General features: G+C 37.6%; 1 protein-coding gene across 2 annotated transcripts in view; it reads right to left on the bottom strand.

Annotated features, from left to right (window-relative positions):
* Positions 1-99: 99 nt before the first annotated feature.
* Positions 100-18,654, bottom strand: part of TDRP (testis development related protein) — a 28,442-nt gene continuing 9,887 nt past the window's right edge. Inside the window, exons 2-4 of one of the 2 annotated variants that reach the window (XM_051613801.1) lie at positions 15,145-15,204; positions 5,228-5,331; positions 100-4,810 (exon numbers count right to left, since the gene is read on the bottom strand). In XM_051613801.1, the coding sequence (XP_051469761.1) occupies positions 4,465-4,810; positions 5,228-5,331; positions 15,145-15,204 (510 nt within the window). In that variant the 3' untranslated portion in view covers positions 100-4,464. The remainder of the gene's footprint in view (positions 4,811-5,227; positions 5,332-15,144; positions 15,205-18,654) is intronic. The other variant, XM_051613800.1, reaches the window with a different exon arrangement.

Genomic DNA, 18,654 nt, shown 5'->3' with positions numbered 1-18,654 from the left:
CTTTTACTTTTCCAATAGCAAACTCACAGTTCAAAACATGTTATTAAGCTCTCAGTAGTGTTATTTGGGTCTCAAGAAGACAAAAATTTAAGTGCCAGGCAAGCTTTTACCAGTTTATTACAAACCTGAAAAGGATATAATTGCTTTCTTGCATCTTTTTGTAAATATTATACATGACAGGAAAATTTTCTTCCCAAATACAGAGCAGGTATTTCTTTATTCAGTATCAGTAAGAGTTACTAAATATCAGATGAAAAATCATCTTCTCCTTACACTTTGTTTACTATTAAGTTTTAATATAATTTTATATTATTTATATCCCCTATTTTCTGATTGTTTTAATGCTGTTTAGTACTTTGTAACTATAGAAGCAGCTTTTTTTTTTCCTGTTATGCTGGTTGCACTTAAAATAAATGCAACTCTCAATTTCTAAACTGGATTCTTGGCCTATCTGTCTGATTTTCTGTCTTGTATGGTGCAAAGCAGTCAAGCTACAACACATTTTTGAGACACAAAGAGACATCTAACAATACACACCTTTGCAAACTATAACCAGTGACAAGTCTTTTAGCTTCACCTCCCAGATACACCCAAAACCAACTCAAGGAAAAAAGTAATGAGTAACAACAGTTCAGATACGCAAGAAACAGCTAAACAACAAGAGCCTTCATGTTCTTTTCAGACTGTACAAAGATAGGACCTACAGTTTTGTTACCTGACATTCATATATATTGACCAGCACTTCAGGAAGTTTTGGAAATTGAGACAGATGCCAGGCTAAATTCACCTGGTCTGTAGGAACAGCTATGATTAAAATTTGGCAGGATCCTTGTGAGCCCAGGGTCTGGAAATGCAGGCCCCTCCACTCCCCTTTCCCTGGCCAGATGTGCACCTGACCCACCTGGATACCTCACGACATAAGGGTTTTGCCCCAAGAATGTTAACTTGTATGAATACATTTTTCTGTTTCAGGTAGTTCACAGGACCTAGTAAGAAACATTTTGCCTAAATGTTCCCTGCTGAGCCTGTTTAGACAACAAGAAGGCCAGCAGACTAGAGTGGAAGAAAGAGAAGGTGCCAATAATGCCTCTTTCTACGGCTGCTCTACTGGTAAGAGCGGCTGCATCTCACTGTTGTCCCAGCCCAGAACATGCAGGTCTCACCTCATTATGGGGCCAGTGCATGCAAAAACATTCCAGGTCCTCCAGTTTACACGTAGCTGATGAAATCTTTAGGGAAGAATGCTGCTCTGCCCAAGCTTTCATAACAGCCAATAAATAAAAAAAAAATAAAAATGTTTAAATCAATAAACACCAGTAAAACACAGTATTTGCAGTTTGTCAAAACCAATGAATTCTTCCCCTTGCAAATGCTTTAAATCTAGGATGTTGCAGCTTCTGGCACAGCATGATTCACCCAGCTGGGACCAATACAGCTCTCACTGCCTTGGCCATATTCTACAATGATGCAAGTAACATCCACACGGATGGAAACAAATTCATGTGACAAAATAGGACAACAAAAATAATAATCATAGAACAAGGCATTTCAGTTCAAACTAAATCTTTATTCATATGGAAAATACTATTTTTTTCTTTTTGCAAATGATGCTAATAAATAAAAATACTCAGAAAGAACTTTGCTTAGAGTTAAGTGACTAGTTACAGCCACATGAAGCTTTTAAATCCCGTTAAAACCACGCCAAGAATCATGCAGATTGGCTACGAGAAAGCAAGATAAACTACCTTTTATTTTGTGCAATCTTATCATACAGTCTTGATGCTACCTTCTTCTAAACCATTTCACATAGATTGAAATGCAATTTCAAAAGAAATATTTAGGGACATATTCTACACTTATTCCACATATGGAGCTATGTATAGCTTTAAGCCCATGAATGTATCATGTAGTTAAGCATCTAAAGAAGGCAAAAGAAAAGAGGACCCCATTCTGAAAATTCAGACAAGTTAATAAACATAAGAGAAAAAAACCTCACACCAGTGAGTTTTTAAAGACAAATACATTATTAAAGCATAACAATAAATTATATTAAATTTAATAATGTTCATCCTTAGAATGGTTATTTCTGAGGAAATACCACTTTAAAAGCACACCAAAATTTACATCACCAGGAGTTAAACTTTATATTTATATATCTCAATTTCCCACTTGGATGTAATTTTGTTTTATAATAGGCTTCAGCTCTGTGGACATACTCTTTATCATCCATTTAAAAAAAAATATTGAAAAAATGTTGCCATGAAGCTGAGCATCAAACACATCAGGGTGAGAAACAGGCACTTGACAGTATAATGTGCAAGGCAAAACCTTTACTGGTCACAGTATAAATAGTTTCTTCAGGAGGGAAATTAAAAGTTCTCAGCCCATCTTTGAGAGCAAAATATTGCAGGCTGCTTAAAGATCTTTTTCCATTCTTTTAGGTCAGCACCAACAACCAAACTAAATACTAGCTCATGCCTTAGAGGGTACTCCATAAACTATAAAATGCAGCATACTTTACCCAAGAATACTAGTCTTTCCTATAATTAACCTCAGTATACGTACTTGCCAAAGGCAAATACAGAGTTTACTCACAGACTAAATGATACAATATAAATGCTAACCCTTTCTCCTCTATTAGTACTTTTTTTAATATATGCCAATTTTACAAAAACATTTAAAATATCCTGTTTTGTAGCACAAAACTTTGATTTTCTTTTGTATAAACTTAAGAACAATGTCTTTTAACATCCTATTAATAAAAAAAACCAACCAACCAACAAAACCAAAAAAAACTAAACACAAAACAACTGAAAACATTTTGCTACAGTTTCCCTCCAGGCACATCTCAAAAGGAATCTCCAAAAAATAACTATGCAGGAACTGTGAGCCAGAAAACCGTATGTGAGTTCAAGGAGAGAGGAGAAAGAGAGAGCTAAGAAAGAGTAATGTGGCAGTCAGAGAAACAAGGTACAAGCTTAGAAAAAAATGGCATGCATCCCTTTTCATCAGCATAAGCTTCTTGAAAAAATATGTTTCAAAGACATCCATTACCTCAAGGTATACACTTTCTTGTAAAAATGCTGATTTTCTCTGAAATGTTAACTTTGATCTTCCGACTGTACTGGCCATATTTCTAGGCAGTCAACAAGTCTTCAGTTCTGTTGTACCAGTTTAACAATCAGGAGAGAAAAGGCTTACTGTTAATTTCTTATGAAACTTTTGGTTTGATTTTTTCCATGAATGTTAAATTAGTATTTATGTAGGTCATATAAACAAAATGGACACCAACTTTGGATCTGACATCAGCTGCACTGCTAATGAAAGACAATATGCTAGAAAGAGGCACTTTTAGTATTCTTATATACATTTCAACTCTCAAGTTTAACACTACACCTTCTTTTACTAAAAAAAAAATATCAGTAGCTAGTAAGACAGAGCTTTATAACAAAAATGCTTCAGAAGTTGTGTGCATGCACATACTTGCAATGACTCAGGTACTCAGATACCCTGGAAATGGCAAAGTATAATTCAATCATTGCTTATGGGGCAGGGGGAGAACAAACAACACAGTACAAAACAAAAAGGTTTTTGTAGAACAAGGATCAGCTACTGTAAAAATGAAAACATATGCCCTTCCATAAGAAGCAACTTATCCCTAGGTTCAGGACTACAGATACTGAATACTGAGATGATCTTATACTTTACTCACTGCTGCTTTCCAAATTTTCAATAATTTTTATGTTTGTCATAACATCCATCTCAAAGACTGGGAAGCTTGGCTTTGCCAAACAACATTCAGTATAAAAACAAAACAAAAATTCTGGAAGACCCAGTTGACCTGACTACTGGTGATGGAAGGAATTACATTAGAATAGTATTTTCCCATTCATCCACAGTATAGCACATTGTGACAGTTAAGCATGTTGTGCACAAGCTGAAGAATATGCTGAGACTGAAGATTTGGAAAACAGTCTACTAAGTATAAGCACTCTCCCTGCAAGCCACAGATCAGTATTCTTAGTTAAAAAGGGACAGCATCAAAACTGAAATTTTGAATGGCTCTCACATATGATAAAAAAATCAAGACCTCAAGCTAGTGGAAGTTCCTACATAAGGCAGTCAAATTTACAACCAGTGTATACATTCACTAAAGAATTATATATATATATATTTTTGGTAAAACCAACAATCCAACATACTGCAGAGTCTGAATGTGAAATATAGGCACAAAATAGATTCTCTACTTTTTTCTTTTTTTTTTTTCTCAGTGTGGAAAATGTAGCTATTTAACAATGTAATAAGAAAATTTTCTATCAGGTGAGCAAAAATTTGTAACAATCTGAATAAAACAAAGTACTGTATAAAGGTGCAATATTGAGCAGATTTGATTTTGGTTTAAACATACGAGTAAATCATGGAACCTCTCTCTTTATATTGATAAAGTAATCCACATTACCAATATCATTCCAGTTCTTCCCAGTTGTCAGTAAGGTTACCTTTGCTTTGACGTCTAATACTAACCAGCTTTCCAGCTGATTTGATACTCCACCTGGAGCTGTTTCCTGAGCTGGCCAGGTTTGTGTATTTTGTGGAGCCTTTGGTTTCATCTTCCCAGCCTGACCAGGCTGTATAGTCACTTAAAGTAGCTGCTGCATCACTGGTAGAGTCAGCAGTGGCAATCTGTGGTGGTTCCCACCCCTCAATCTCGTCTGGTTTCCTAGATGGGACATTCTGCTTGATCACCAAACTGTCCCAAAAACCTGGTTTCTTTTCAGACTTCATCTCTTCCTTTAACTTGAGGTTTGTTCTAGAAAATAACAATGATTAACTGATTAATGTCCTCATTTAACAATCCAAGTGATAGTTACTCATAATAATGTAATTAATTTACTACATTTTATAGTAAGAAACGCTAGTCAGTTGTCAGCCTTGGGCAGCATATCCATTATTCTCAACTTTGGAAAAACACCCTTGTATACATGCAAGCCTAAACACAGGTAAATCAAAGTGGACTGAGTATGGCCATTTCCTACTATAAAATAAGTTACACTTCACCCCCCAGAAATGTATGAAGTACTTTAGCCTGCATTAGAACTGTTTAGGACTTTAAGCAAGCGATTTAACTTCCAGGAGTTGAACACTACTGCTTCTCAGTGTCTACCTGCACATCTTCCCTTCCAGGTTCTGTATTTTAATAGCAAACAGAGCAACTAGTTTTACTCACCCTTTGGATTTTGGAGACTTGCATCCTGCTAGCAATTGCTGCTCATCATCTTTATTGAACATAGACGTCACCTCCTTCCAACCCCGGAAACTTGCACCTTGAACCTGTACAGAGAAGGAAACACCTTCATAAATGTGAATTACAGACTGAGAAGCACGGAGTATGGCTGCTAGTGCTGGCTCTGGGTGCCTGCGGGGCAGCCACAGCCCTGCCTCTCCATGTGCCGTGCTGCTGGGAGCGCAGCGGCTCTCCACAGCCTGCAGAGGGGGAAGGTGTTTTGGAGAAGAGCAGGCTGGGTGACTGCGGCAAGAGCTCTCGCCTGCCAGGCAGAGCACAAAACCTCGCCGGTGCCAGAGGCTGGGCAGGGAATGGCAGTGAGTACAGCTGGGCTCCTGAACGCTCTTCTGCAGGCAGGAGCTACTGGCTCCATCTTAGTGTATCACTGTAAGAAGGGAATCCAGGCAGCTTAGGAAATAGTCTAAGGAGCTTCAGTGGACAGAAAGGAAGCAGTCATTGCTGGAAGGGGGCACAACAGACAGGGCAGCCAGCTGAATTATTAAACTCTTAGGATTTAACCTGCTTTGCACTCATTATTCGTATTTTTAAGTCACCAAAACTACTTCCTGTGGCCCTGGAAGCAAAAAAGGGTAAGAGCACTGGCTCACCAGTGAAATCTAACGTGCTACTGGTGCACTGCAGTTTGTTCTCTAAATTCACTGCTACCATTAAACACAGAGCATAAATTTTCTTTTCAACATTATTAAAGGAAATGCATGCATGCATATGCAAAGCACAGAATGTGTCAGTTCCTGCTCATTCTTGCAGGGTCTAGTAAGAATGGCAGAGTGACAGTCCATCAGTGTGATTTGATTACATTAAAAAATACAACAATACATTATGAAGTATAATAAACAATCAAAACAAAACTGTAGTTGTCAACACAAGTGAAGGCTAATTCATCACCTATTATTATACCTCCTCCTTCTTGCACAACTCATCACTGAAAAATAGTATCAATTTGACATCTAGGTTTTAATTGGTTGCAGTTCATAACTGGTACGTCTATGTAGGCTTTGAAACATGTATGTAAAACAATCACCTACAAATTGGGGACAAACACCAGATAAAAAAATCCTGATACTCTCACCTCCTTTCAGAAACTCACAATCTCTACCATTTACAGGACTACAACATTGCCTTCCTTATCACACACTACAGAGCATTTTCCATCTCTTGTTTTCCCGTTCCACTGTGTCCTACACCTTCACTTCTCACACACCTTCCCTACTCACAATGAACTGCCTCAACTACTCTGACTCAGAAGACATAGCAGGTCCATTTTAGGATCAGGAGGAAGGACTAACTTAGACTTCCTTGCCACTCAGTTTCATTTTTATTAGCTTCGGGCAAATCTCTGGAGAGCTCTCAAGAGGGAAGGCTGAGCAAGCTTGGAGCACTTTCCAGCTCCTCTCTATGGGATATGGACAGACAAGGTACACAAGTTCTAGGTTCACCACAACCCTGACCTCTACTACAGCTCTGCTCACCTCTTACTAAACCCACACCTAATCTTACCATAAACCACAGCATTTCTCATGGCTTCACAAGAAAAGCAACAGCTTCTTTATATTTTTATCCACTATGAGAATGAAGCAAGTAAAGATTACAAGCAAACTCTCAGGTTTACCTTAAACATATGCCATTTTTAATTGTTTTAAAAATGCATAGGCAGCTAACTTCAGCATTGCATCTCTGCAGCAGGCTTACCATACTTATCTCATAAAAGACTGGTACATAAAAGAAAAACAGACAAGTTGCAGATGATACTTTCAAACAGATACCTTGTTATACAAAATCCTTGTTTAAACTATCAGCATCTCCAAGCAGTACTCAATACTTAATGTTTCTGTGGTGTAGGTAATGGTCTAAACCCTCAATTTTAGTCTATAAAGGCTAATCCTGTTATCTGTCTCTGTTCAGTTAAATTCTGTAAGCTCAGCATGAGGATTTGTTGCTCTGATTTGGATTCCTCTGACTGCAAAGTAGTTCATCCCCAACAAACTTGCAAAACATGGAAGAATCTCCAAGAACTTAGCTATTAAAAGCAGTAGTCCGTTTGAAGAAAAAAAAGGAGGGGGAGAAAAAAAAAAAAAAAAAAGAAAATAAGAAAGTGAGAAACTCTAGAAAGCACTTAGCTTTTCATGTGTTAAAAAAATCCTTCCTCTTCTGTTGTCTTGCTCAAGCTCTACTTCAGGCCTTTGTGAGAAGGAACCTTTGCTACCTTAGGCAAACCCACAGCAGCACATAACAACTCTTACTGCCTTAATCCTCTAGGCCTTTAAACTGGTAAAAGATCCAAATATTCCTCAGTGATCTAATTTACATAGAAGCTTGTCTTCATTAATGATGTTGCATCAAGCCATTGCCACATAATAAATCTGGAGATTAAAAAAAAAAAAATAATAACTACCTTGTTACTGGTTTTCTTACACCAGTATGATAGAGACCAAGAACTAAGTTAAACTATAAGTGCCTTTAAAGAACAGCATTGATTAAAGATTGTTTGGAGATAAGCATTTTTATACACACACGCTCAATGTAAAAAAGGATAAAACCTATACATACACCTTCTTTTAATCTAGAACATCATGCATACTTTACTGATACAACTCCAGCTTTTGCTGCATTGTTTTGGATACCCACGCATTCTCCAGCCAAAATAATAATATATTTTTTTAAAATAAGAACCATTTCATAATAAAATCCTGTTAATACCTAGTCACAAGCTTTCCATATTTTTAACTTTAGGTTTTTTTAATATTTAATTTCATTAAGCCTAATTCAAATTTACAGATACATTTAAGAACAATTATTAGAAAAGTTCTATTCGATGTCAAGCAGATAGTGAGTGCAGGTCTCCAGATAAAAATTTGCAAACTCTGCACACTTTCTACCTGTATGTAAATCAGTGCCTATGTACACATTGTACCATTCCTTCAGTATTTCCATTAAAAAAAAAAAAAAAAGAGTAGTCTTATAATGGTTCCATGGCATTGGGTAGGTACATCCAAAGGTAATAACCATGTAGCAGATTCTAGCTGATACAAAACCTTTAACACATATATCCATCACTTATTTATTAGAAGTTGACAAAGGCAACATCTACATAAGAACATCAATGTCAAAGTAGACCATATTTTCCTAATATGTGTTAAAACTCAGGCACAAAGGCTACTGCATATTAAATGGACTAGGCTGAAAGAAACCCCATAAGTGCAAGAGTAAAACCAGAATCTCTGCCTACCATGCTTAAGCCTCCTCTTCTACATGCGCCTGCACCAGTGCTGACCTTTTCACTCAACTGAAAAAAAGAAGCTAACAGCTCACTCTTGAGAGTCTTCTCAGTGGTACCATGCTTAATATAAACCTTAGCAAAGGAGGAGGTCATATACCTACTTCCCACTTCCAGAAGCTCTTTGCTAACTATTGAACTAATTAAGGCAACAATTTTATTTTTTTTTTTACTACCACTGTAATGCAACTCTGCACACTTACTAAAAAAAAAATAAATAAAAATCCCTCAAAACAGGCTGCTGCATTTCTGTATTTCTTCTTTATGTTCTTTAAAGCTTTTCAACCTACAGACAAGGGCCACCACCAATGCAACTGGAACAGTTACAATAGTATCTCCTGCTAAGTGCAACTGAAGAAGGAGATCTGGAAGTCACCATTCTCTGAAACCACCAGTTTGACACACAGCAGCTGCAAAGGCAAAAAAAGCTAGAAGCCATCACAAAAAGGATTAGACAAATTCAGACAGCAGATCCATAAACAGATATCCTCTATTTAGAGGGACACACTCTCCAATATCTCAAAGCAATGATTCTTAAGGTTAGCAGAAGAGACCCTAGAAACTGGCCAAGCTATGCTTTCCCTGAACTGCTAGCATCTCCTGTTGCCACAGTCCAAGATGAACTGACAGACTGGATGGGCCACAGAGTCAGCCGGGAATTTCTTATATTCCTATGGAACAGGTGGAGAAAGACCCAGATCCCAGAAAAATTAGCTTCCTTGCAATGGCTATCAAAAGAAGGTCAAAATGTAACAAAGAGATGACTCTTTGATAAGCTGACTACTCACCACACCAGAAACTTCTTTTATGTAAAATTAATAAAGTTATTCAAAGTATGAAAATACACTACTGATATGCTCCTAAAGTATTAATCCACTTGTAGTAGGTCTCTATTTAATTTTTTTTATATAACTGTCTACATAAAACTCGAAACTTACTACCCCTACATATTTATTTTTTTTTTAAGTTTGTATACATTACTGACTAGTTTGCATTCTCAAACCTTTTAAGTATTTTTCCATGTGTCGGTGGAAAAAGAAATCATTCAACATCCAAAGTTCACACAATCACACAGCCTTTACAGCTGGAAGGAACCTCTGGAGACCATCCAGTCCAACCACGCCGCTCGAAGCAGGATCAGCTTGAGTAGATTGCCAAGGATCATGTACCACTGCCAGATTTTGAGTATCTCCACAGCTGGAGAATCCACCTTTCTGGGCAAGCTGTTCCAGGGCTTGACTGCTCTCATGGTGAAAACATTTTTTCTTATGTTTAAATAATACTTCCTCTATTTCAATTTGTGCCCATTCCTTCTTGCCCATTCAATGAGTATCACCAAGAAGACTGAGACTGTCTTCTTTAAACCATCCCTGCTGCTGGTGCACATGCAAAAACCTTTGTTGCTCTTAATTTTCCTCACAGATTTAACTCTAGGTGGGTTTCATCTTCTCTAACCAGACCCCTGCATGCTCAAAGAATGTCTCTATATTCTTCTCATGTCACTTGACACTGTTTCCACCTCCTCTGTGCTTCCTTTTTATGTCTGAGGTTTCTCAGGGACATCTTGTTCATGCACACAGGCCTCCTGCCAGTTGCTTTTTCTCTGCTTGATGGGATGGGCTATTATTAAGCTTGGAGGAAGTGATCTTTGAAAAAATCAGTGCTGATTTATACTACTAGAATATGATCAGGTGTACAGTCAAAACTCCAGATTACAGAAAAATAATTTAAAAAAATAATCAAGTGAAATGCCCATAAGGGACTACTAAGAAAAGAGAGCACTATCAAGAAGAACTAGAACTGTAACATCAGATGTTAGAAATTCAAAATCTTTAGAGGACCAGACTGGATGCTGCAGTCTACTATTTTTCAAAGCTGACAATGAGAAATAAAGCAGAAACTTCTCAAGATGCCATTTGAGTATTCTGTGAAGTAGGATTACAGACTGGTCTCACACCATTTTGACTATGAGAGCATAGAGTATGCCTATCAGAACAGCCATTAATGAAGTTCTCTTATTTCTTCCATTTTAGATTGTGAAAATCCATGCAGCACAATGACCTTTGCAATCAATCACCTAACAGGATCAGTAGAAGTTAAATTACATATATGTAGTAATCCATCAACTGGCAGACTACTGAAAAACCATCATCATTGTCTGCCCCAATGGGCATCTAAAAAGGTCAAGTCCAGGGCACAGATTCTTCTCCTTTGGTAGAGGAAATTCCAGCTTATGAAGTACTCTTTCTCCACCATGAAAAAGCTGCCATTTAATTAGTGTGTCTTCTGAAACTGGGAGTACAAGTAGCCACTTCTGGAACACCATGTAAAGGATGCAGTCTGTACCCCTAGGCAAACTGTCTGCTGTTTCTCCCCCTTGCTCCCCTTCCCTCTGCTCTGCCGATGCTTCAGTATCAGTGCCCAGTGTTAGATCCCCAGAGAGAAGTCTCTCAAGGTGGCAGACCTGGAAGAGTTGGTTTATCTGCTAAAAGGGGTCAACCCAGTCTATTGCCTACTCGCATTTATACTGCCTTCCTTACGCTATGGTTTTGTACCTGTGTGATGCCGTGGGAAAACAGTTCAACTCACTAAGCCAACAGAAATCTAATTCATTCATTTTTTGAATTCTTTTGGGTTAGTGATAAGAATCAGCTCATTAAAAGATGTCAGACAGACACCAAAGAATGTAGAAGTTCAGCATCTTTTTTGTAGCAGCAACTACTGCATTAGCTCAAGCAGTCTCTGAAATTTGCAGACATCTGTCCACCTTCTTCTGTACATACAGCTTTGTCCGTACAGTATGGCTTCCCCAAGCTCACCCCTAAGCTGCACTCTGTAAACTCAAACCTTATAATTACGGGGTTTCTGCTTTGTTCCTGTGGTGAGTTAACCTTGGCTGGACACCAGGTGCTCACTAAGCCACTCTATCACTGTCCTCCTCCACAGGACAAGCAGGGAGAAACTAAGATAGAAAACACTTGTGGGTCAAGATAAAGGCAGTTTAATAAAGTAAAAGCAAAGGCTGCATGTGGAAGCAAAGGAAACAAAAGATTTATTCTCTACTTCCCATCAGCAAGTGATATCCAGCCACTTCCCAGAAAGTAGGGCATCAGTACACATAGCAATCACTCCATAAGACAAACATCATAAATAACAAATGCACCCCACCCTCCTTCATTCTCTTGGCTTTAATTGCTGAGCAGACATCATATGGTATGGAACATCCCTTTGGTCAGCTTGGGTCAGCTGTCCTGGCTATGTCCCTTTCCAAGATCTTGCCCATTCCCACCATCCTGGTGAGAGTTGATGCTGTGCAGTAACCAAAACACTGGTGTGTTACCAAAACCTTTCTAGCTACCAATACAAAGCACAAGACTATGAGGGATGCTCTGGGGAAAATTATCTCCATCTCAGCCCAACCCAGTACAGTAACCTATACTGATTCAAGTGAATCAACTGTATATACATTGCATACGTTGACTACAATTTTTCTTTCTTTAGGTAAAACAGGGAACAAATGTCTACTGACAGTCAACTTTATACAGTGCCCCAGAAAGGGAGATCTCCTCTTAAATTGTAAGTCTTCTACAAAACTACTAAAAAATTACTTCAGTTATACCATTTTTTACCACACCAACAATTTCTAAGGGTTTACATGACTCTCAGCTTCCCATACTAGGTAAACAGGTAGTGAGTAATAAATGAACAAAGAGTCTACTGTGAAAGAGTAAAGCATCTCTAAGAAGAATATTCAGCTCATTTTACTGTCAAAGGTACATAGTTCATCATTAGAGTTCTACTAGAAGGCAAGAAGTTTCATGAAAAGTTAAGCTAAAAGACAACAAGCCAGGAATATCAGCAGTTGGGTATAAACTACAGAAGTGGATTTGCCTAAAAGCAAATTTTAAAAGTATATTGCAGAAAAAAAAAAAAAAAGTGTGTGTGTGTATATGTATAAATATATATATTAACATATACCAAAGAGGAAGACTTTATAAGTTTAACTGAGAACAGTTAAATCCATCCATCAGATGAATATGATTAATATACATGAACACCTTATTATGGGAGGAAAAAAACCGCACAGAATTCCACCAACTCAAAGAATAATAGGAAGGATTTGAGACAGTATGTTAGAGGTACAAGACAAACAGTTTACATTTCAAAGCAAGAGATTCAAATGTGTTTGGATATTACTGCAACTCTAAAATGGTACTGCTTTATGAGTATGCACCAGTACTCTCAAGATATTCTGGTTAGACTTATCTGCTTCCCAACTGCCTGGCCAGCTGGGCTCTGGAGCACAGAAATCACTCTCTGGAGGCTACAAGAAGCCACAACACAACAGGGTTAGCAACCACAAAGAGCAGTTACAGGGGATTCTTGCTGTATACCTGCAGTGAGAATCAGCATGTTCAATGCCATTGTGTCCTAAGCAGCTAAGTCCTAAAAAGTCACTGCTCAGCATGTATGAAACAAGTTTCCCAAAAAATTATTTTGGGGTCAAGTTTTAACAGATCTTCACAAGTATTTTCACAGAGGGTTGACAACTGTGAACCGAAACCTTCCAGCAAAGTAGAGGCACTCCACAAAACACTTGCAGATTTTTTTAATAAATGTAAACAAAAATAATTCATTTTCCTCTCAACCTTGAATGAGAAGAAATAATTGTTTGTCCTACAGCTTCCTTCTCTCCACCCTTTCTCTCTGGAAAAAAAAAAAAAAAAAAGGAAAAAAGAAAAAGCCCAAAATAAAAATCTAGAGATGGAATTTTCCGTATAAGTACCTTACTGTTCAATAATGTTACAACAATTTTATAATAAACTCATGCCAGTCAGTTTTAATTAAAGAAGCCTTGTTCCCACATTATAGGAAACCTATTCATAACATGCAAGAACTCAAATAACAGAAAGTAAAAAAAACCACATCCCTCCAAATTTGTCTTCCAGGTATCAAAGCATTTGGGAAGGGAATTTCTCAACTCAACCAACTGCTGGTGTGCAGACTCTCTTCTGTGGTGCACATGAGCCAAAACTCCAGGATATGGCCCTACCAGAATGTCCCACCATCTCCAATTTCGTTATTAAAATTATTTAGTTTGTTTCTCAAAACTCTGTGTATCTTTTCAAAAGCTGGCCTAGTAACAACTGCAGATGAAGTTTTCGCTGTGCTTTTAACTCAAGAAGATCAGCACATGGATTAAACCCCTAAGATGAGATTTGCAGAGGCCAAAGGGCCAGGTGCAGAGTGAACAGATTTCTGCATTTGGTGGAGAACCACTAGAGAGTTCACAGTCCCTCACTCTGAGATGTCATGAGGCTTTTAAACCAGCTACACCTGCCTTTCAGGAGAGCTGTGCAGAGGGAACTAGAACAATTCAGCTCTGCAGTTAGCCTGTCCTCACTGCTAAGTGGGCAGCTTCCTGTGTGAGCAGAAACTAAAATAATTTTCCAACTTCCATCTCCAACCACCAGGACTAGCTCCCGCTTTTGTACCTCCAAACCCAGGTAAAAAGCTTTCCTCTGTGAATGGGAATCATGGCTGTCCTGAAACTCAGGCTTTAAGACACCAGGATGGCTGTCTCCCTAAAGAGCAGATGTGCCCTTCATCTACAGCTCTTTTCTTCAGAAGCTTCATTCATTTTGGAACTTCTGGAATATCACTGTACTGACAGCTTCTGAGATGACAGAACAACCAGATAAACTGCAGAAGTGTTTTCAGAAACAACAATAAAGAAAGAGAAGGTGAGAAGGCTAAGGTGCTTTTTTTGTGAATACATTTTAAAGACAAGAGTGTTTTACCTTAAAACACAAAAATACTGCAGCTCAGTGGTTTGCCCAATGACTTAAAAAAAAACCAAAACAGTCAAAATACACACTCAGCAAGCCTACCTGAATGGCTAAGTAAGGGGCAAAAAAGCTTCAGTATACAAAAAAAAGAATTTTAAGGGTCTTTTCCTAAACATTCATCATCTGGCATATCATAAACAGTAATGTTTTCATAAAAAGGACCAAAATTCTTCCAAGAAGTAGAAAAAGGTATAGAACAATCTGAATTTTATTTTCAGTGAAAATCATGCTGCATCTGAAGTAGAGCAAAAAGAAGTAAGAGACAGATGTTTAGTTTATACATATTAATGTAAAGTATCCTATTACACTAATGAACCTATTTTTAAATGCTTTTCTCTGTACCTATGGAATTTCAATACAAGCTCTAGCATATCACAACAACTTCCAGTTCTTTCATCTTCTACTAATGTATTTGAATAACATTTTAAAACATTCTTGGACACATATCAAGGTAAAAGAAAATTACTTGTATGCCTACTTTTCTGAAAGAGATATGAGATAAAGGGTGAATAGTTTCAAACTGGAAGAGGGGAGATTTAGGTTAAATATTTTCTGTGAAAGTGGTGAGACACTGGAACAGGCTGCCCAGAGAATCTGTGGATACCCCATTCCTGGAAGTCTTGAAGGCCAGGTTGGATGGGACTTTTTGTGTTTTAATAGAAAAAAGAAATTAAGATACCTTCCCCTCCCCATTCTTCCAAAGAATATTTATTTACCTTTGTTGCAAGTTGTGACACTGAAGATGAAACTTCATCTTGAAGAAACTGGTATTTATTCTCAAAAAAAGGATAAAGATAAAAAAGGCCCATAGTCAGTTTCAGTTTGACAATTAGTAGTGAAATATTTTAGAGCATTCATAAGTGCTTGTATTCTATTCAGCCCATCATAAAACAAAACTGACAAAAAGCAATCACAATGCAAAACTATGTGAACACCACTGCTAAATTAAGAAATGTCAACAAAACAGCACTTAGAATTACGAAAATGCTGCAGCAGATGTAAAAGTCAAAACCAAACCACTACAAAACCAAAAACACCACACCCCAGAGAGAGATCATGAAAATCCTTCTATCGTAACAATTTTAGTACAATTAAAATGAAAACATAATTTGAATCTTAATTATTGTGTATGTGTTTTTTGGCTCTACACTGATTTTCTGAATATCATAGTGGATGATGGACCATGCAGCACCTGTAGGCTGTGGGAAGAGGAATGCCCCAAGATTATTTCCTCCTTCACATTAAAAAGCATTATACTTCCTTACCTGAAGGACAGACTTTTGCCCACATTCCCTTCCCCTCCATTTATAACTGTAGGTTTCTGAAGAAAAGCAGAGTACTGAAGATGCTAGTGAAGGTAATTTGGTACAGTAGCATTTTGTCCATCTCTGAAGTAAGCTAGTGTCTTAGTATGGTCAGGCCATCTATAAATGTTCTCTTCCAGACAGAATACGTAAGATCAGTGTCGGGAGTATTTTAGAAGCCAAAGAAAGATACAGAAAGTAGAGCACAGTGTACAGGAATTATGTAACTTTAACTTTCTCCAGTCCATGTTTTAATGAGAAAAAAGTTACATGTAAAACAAAACAAAACAAAAAAGTAACTCCAAATACAAGCAGTCCCCAAGTACAAAACAAGAACAGCTACCAATAACTTAAATTACTTAACTCCAGTTCCAAGGGAAAAAAAATTACAACAGAATGTTTTATGGAAGGCATCTTTGAAGTGGCAGTTTCACAGAATCCCCTGTATTCACTTTGGTCCACTTTTTCCTTATGTCAATCACTGTTTAAAAACCATATTTATCAACTTCGTTTTCAACTAAAGTAAATGTTAAGGAGTTTATAAGCTCTTTGCTCAGTAAGTTTAACATTTTTTTAAGGACAACTCCATACGCAGATATCCCAAGGTACCCAAACCACACAGCATCCCAGCCCCTATGCATTATCAAAGGCCTCGTTCACCTTCAAGAGGTGAGAAAGCCAGCGTAAGAAGTGTTAGGTATTTCTAGTCATGTGGGGGCCCAGACTTATCAGCTTCATTTTGAGACACCAGCTTCAAATCCTACATGTATTTTTTGTTACAGTTTTTAAAATAATTTTGAAAAATACTGATTTAGTTGCCTACTAATGTTTCCATTTCCTTTACAGGCAATATTTTATAGTAGACAAGGGACTGGTAAGGAGTTAGGAGCATTTCTAGAACCAGTATGAAGACCACCATAGTTCTCTAATAACTGTATGTTGAAATAGAGTGATTTTAGATAGATAGGATAGCATTGTTTGTTGGGGCAGGACACGAAGTCAGGAACTCCTATTATCATCCAAAATGCAAATCTTACTTCCTGTGGATCTTAACTAGTTATTTAAGTTCCGGATGCCAGTTAGCTGTCTTTAACACAGGAGTATATGATTGTAGATAGGATACCAAAAATAACAAATCTAAGATTTGCATAGTACTCTAAAATGAAATTAAAATACTTTTTCCTTTTTTTTTTTTTCCTTTTAAGAAAATCACTGACAATGTTTTCAATGGAAGTGCTACACACACACCATTTCAGAAGTTTCCTTGTTTCTCCTCAATGCTCTCAGCTCTCAAACTTTTGGATGAGGTTGCAAAGCCTCAGACTTAACATGATGGTGTATCTGCTTGGACAAGGGGCAAGAGCTAGAGACTACTTTGCCTGATTTGTCCATATTTTTACCAAAAAGAAAAATAATAAAAACTAGAAAAGCCTCAAAGGTAAGTGTGGCAAGAGGTGAAATTATCCTAGACATCCAAAGCTGGCAGAGCTACAAGTTTCAAAAACCAACCATACTGTCTCCAGAACAAACAACACACTGTTAGTACCTTTGAAAGAAATAATACCTCTCCTTTTAATTCCACCAGCTCTCCAAATATCTTAAGAAGGATAATAAAAATTTCAAAGTGCATAAAGAGAGTTCATGCTCTACTAGAGAGAAGAGAAAGATGGAGGTGTGAAAGCATACAGCCTCTAGCAAGCCAGAGCACAAGCAAAGCAACTTTCACAGTGCAGGCTTTTAGAGGAAAACTAAGAGATGCACTGAGCACCTCACGTGGCTAGGGAGCCAGCATAATAAAATGTGAATACCATTGCTGATAAAAGACATAATTCACAATAAACACTAGACAAAAAAGGGGTATTTATTTTCTTCTTTAAAAGTGTAACAACTAAGTCTGTGTCTGTGTTAATACAGTGTTACTACTCACAGACCCACAAGGTGCTACTTCATAAGGAATGTCAGTACTTTGCAGTAACTATGCTCAAACAGCAGAGGGTGATAGTAAGAAGACAACACTAAGTTAAAAGATAGCAAATACAAAGATTAAAACACAGGAAACTCTCAAGAAAGCAACTGTTGAGAATTCAATACCAAAAATACGTTTTTGAGAGTGGAAGACCTACCAAGTATCCATAGCATCCTTTCAAGACACGCTGCATAAGAATAGGAGACTTGGACAACTGTGGTGTGCTTGTGATCTCAATCTGTACATCCCATGTGCTCACAGTAACCCTTGACTAAAACTGGCCAGTAGGTTTGAATTCAGCAGTCACAAAGAGACTACATTTCCAAATGTTTTGTAGAAAATCCATAGTTAGGGAAAGCACAGAGAAACAGACTAACACCCCACACCAGGAAGAGAGCCCAGGAGGAGCACATGTCAGGGTTCATAGCCAGCTGTGGCCCATGCCACAGAGTAATTTGTGTCTTCCAGTGGAACACATTAGTATACCCTCTTCTGACACACATTCTCTGCTTTTGTTACTATTCAGATATCAGGGAAGCTGTGATTTGGTTTTTCAAATTTTCTTTAAGGGACAATCTACTATACAGGTACATGTAAAGAGTAAAAGATGAGCTGACACTAAACACTTACAAATTATTTCAATGTATTTTATACCTGGCAATTTACAGTTACAACAATTCATTTTTTTACTTCAATTTAAAAGAAAAACATAGACCACATTTTAGTATTTAATAACTAATAGGTGACTAAATGTTAGCGCCAGTGGGAAATGCTGATCAGCAACTTGAATAGCCTTCTAGTTCTGGCAGGGGAAGGTTGGTATGCACAGTGTGTTTTCATAAGGAAACAAGCGCCCTTTTGTTGGACATACTGCAAACCATAAGGTACTCAAGGGATTAATTCAACTAGCACACAAACCTTTTTGTACAGAGATCAAAATTGTAATCTACTTCCCT

This window comes from Apus apus, chromosome 3, assembly GCF_020740795.1.
Source record: "Apus apus isolate bApuApu2 chromosome 3, bApuApu2.pri.cur, whole genome shotgun sequence".
Classification (NCBI taxonomy): Eukaryota; Metazoa; Chordata; class Aves; order Apodiformes; family Apodidae; genus Apus; species Apus apus.
Note: the sequence above shows the minus strand (reverse complement) of the source record. Positions and strands in the feature narration are given on the sequence as shown.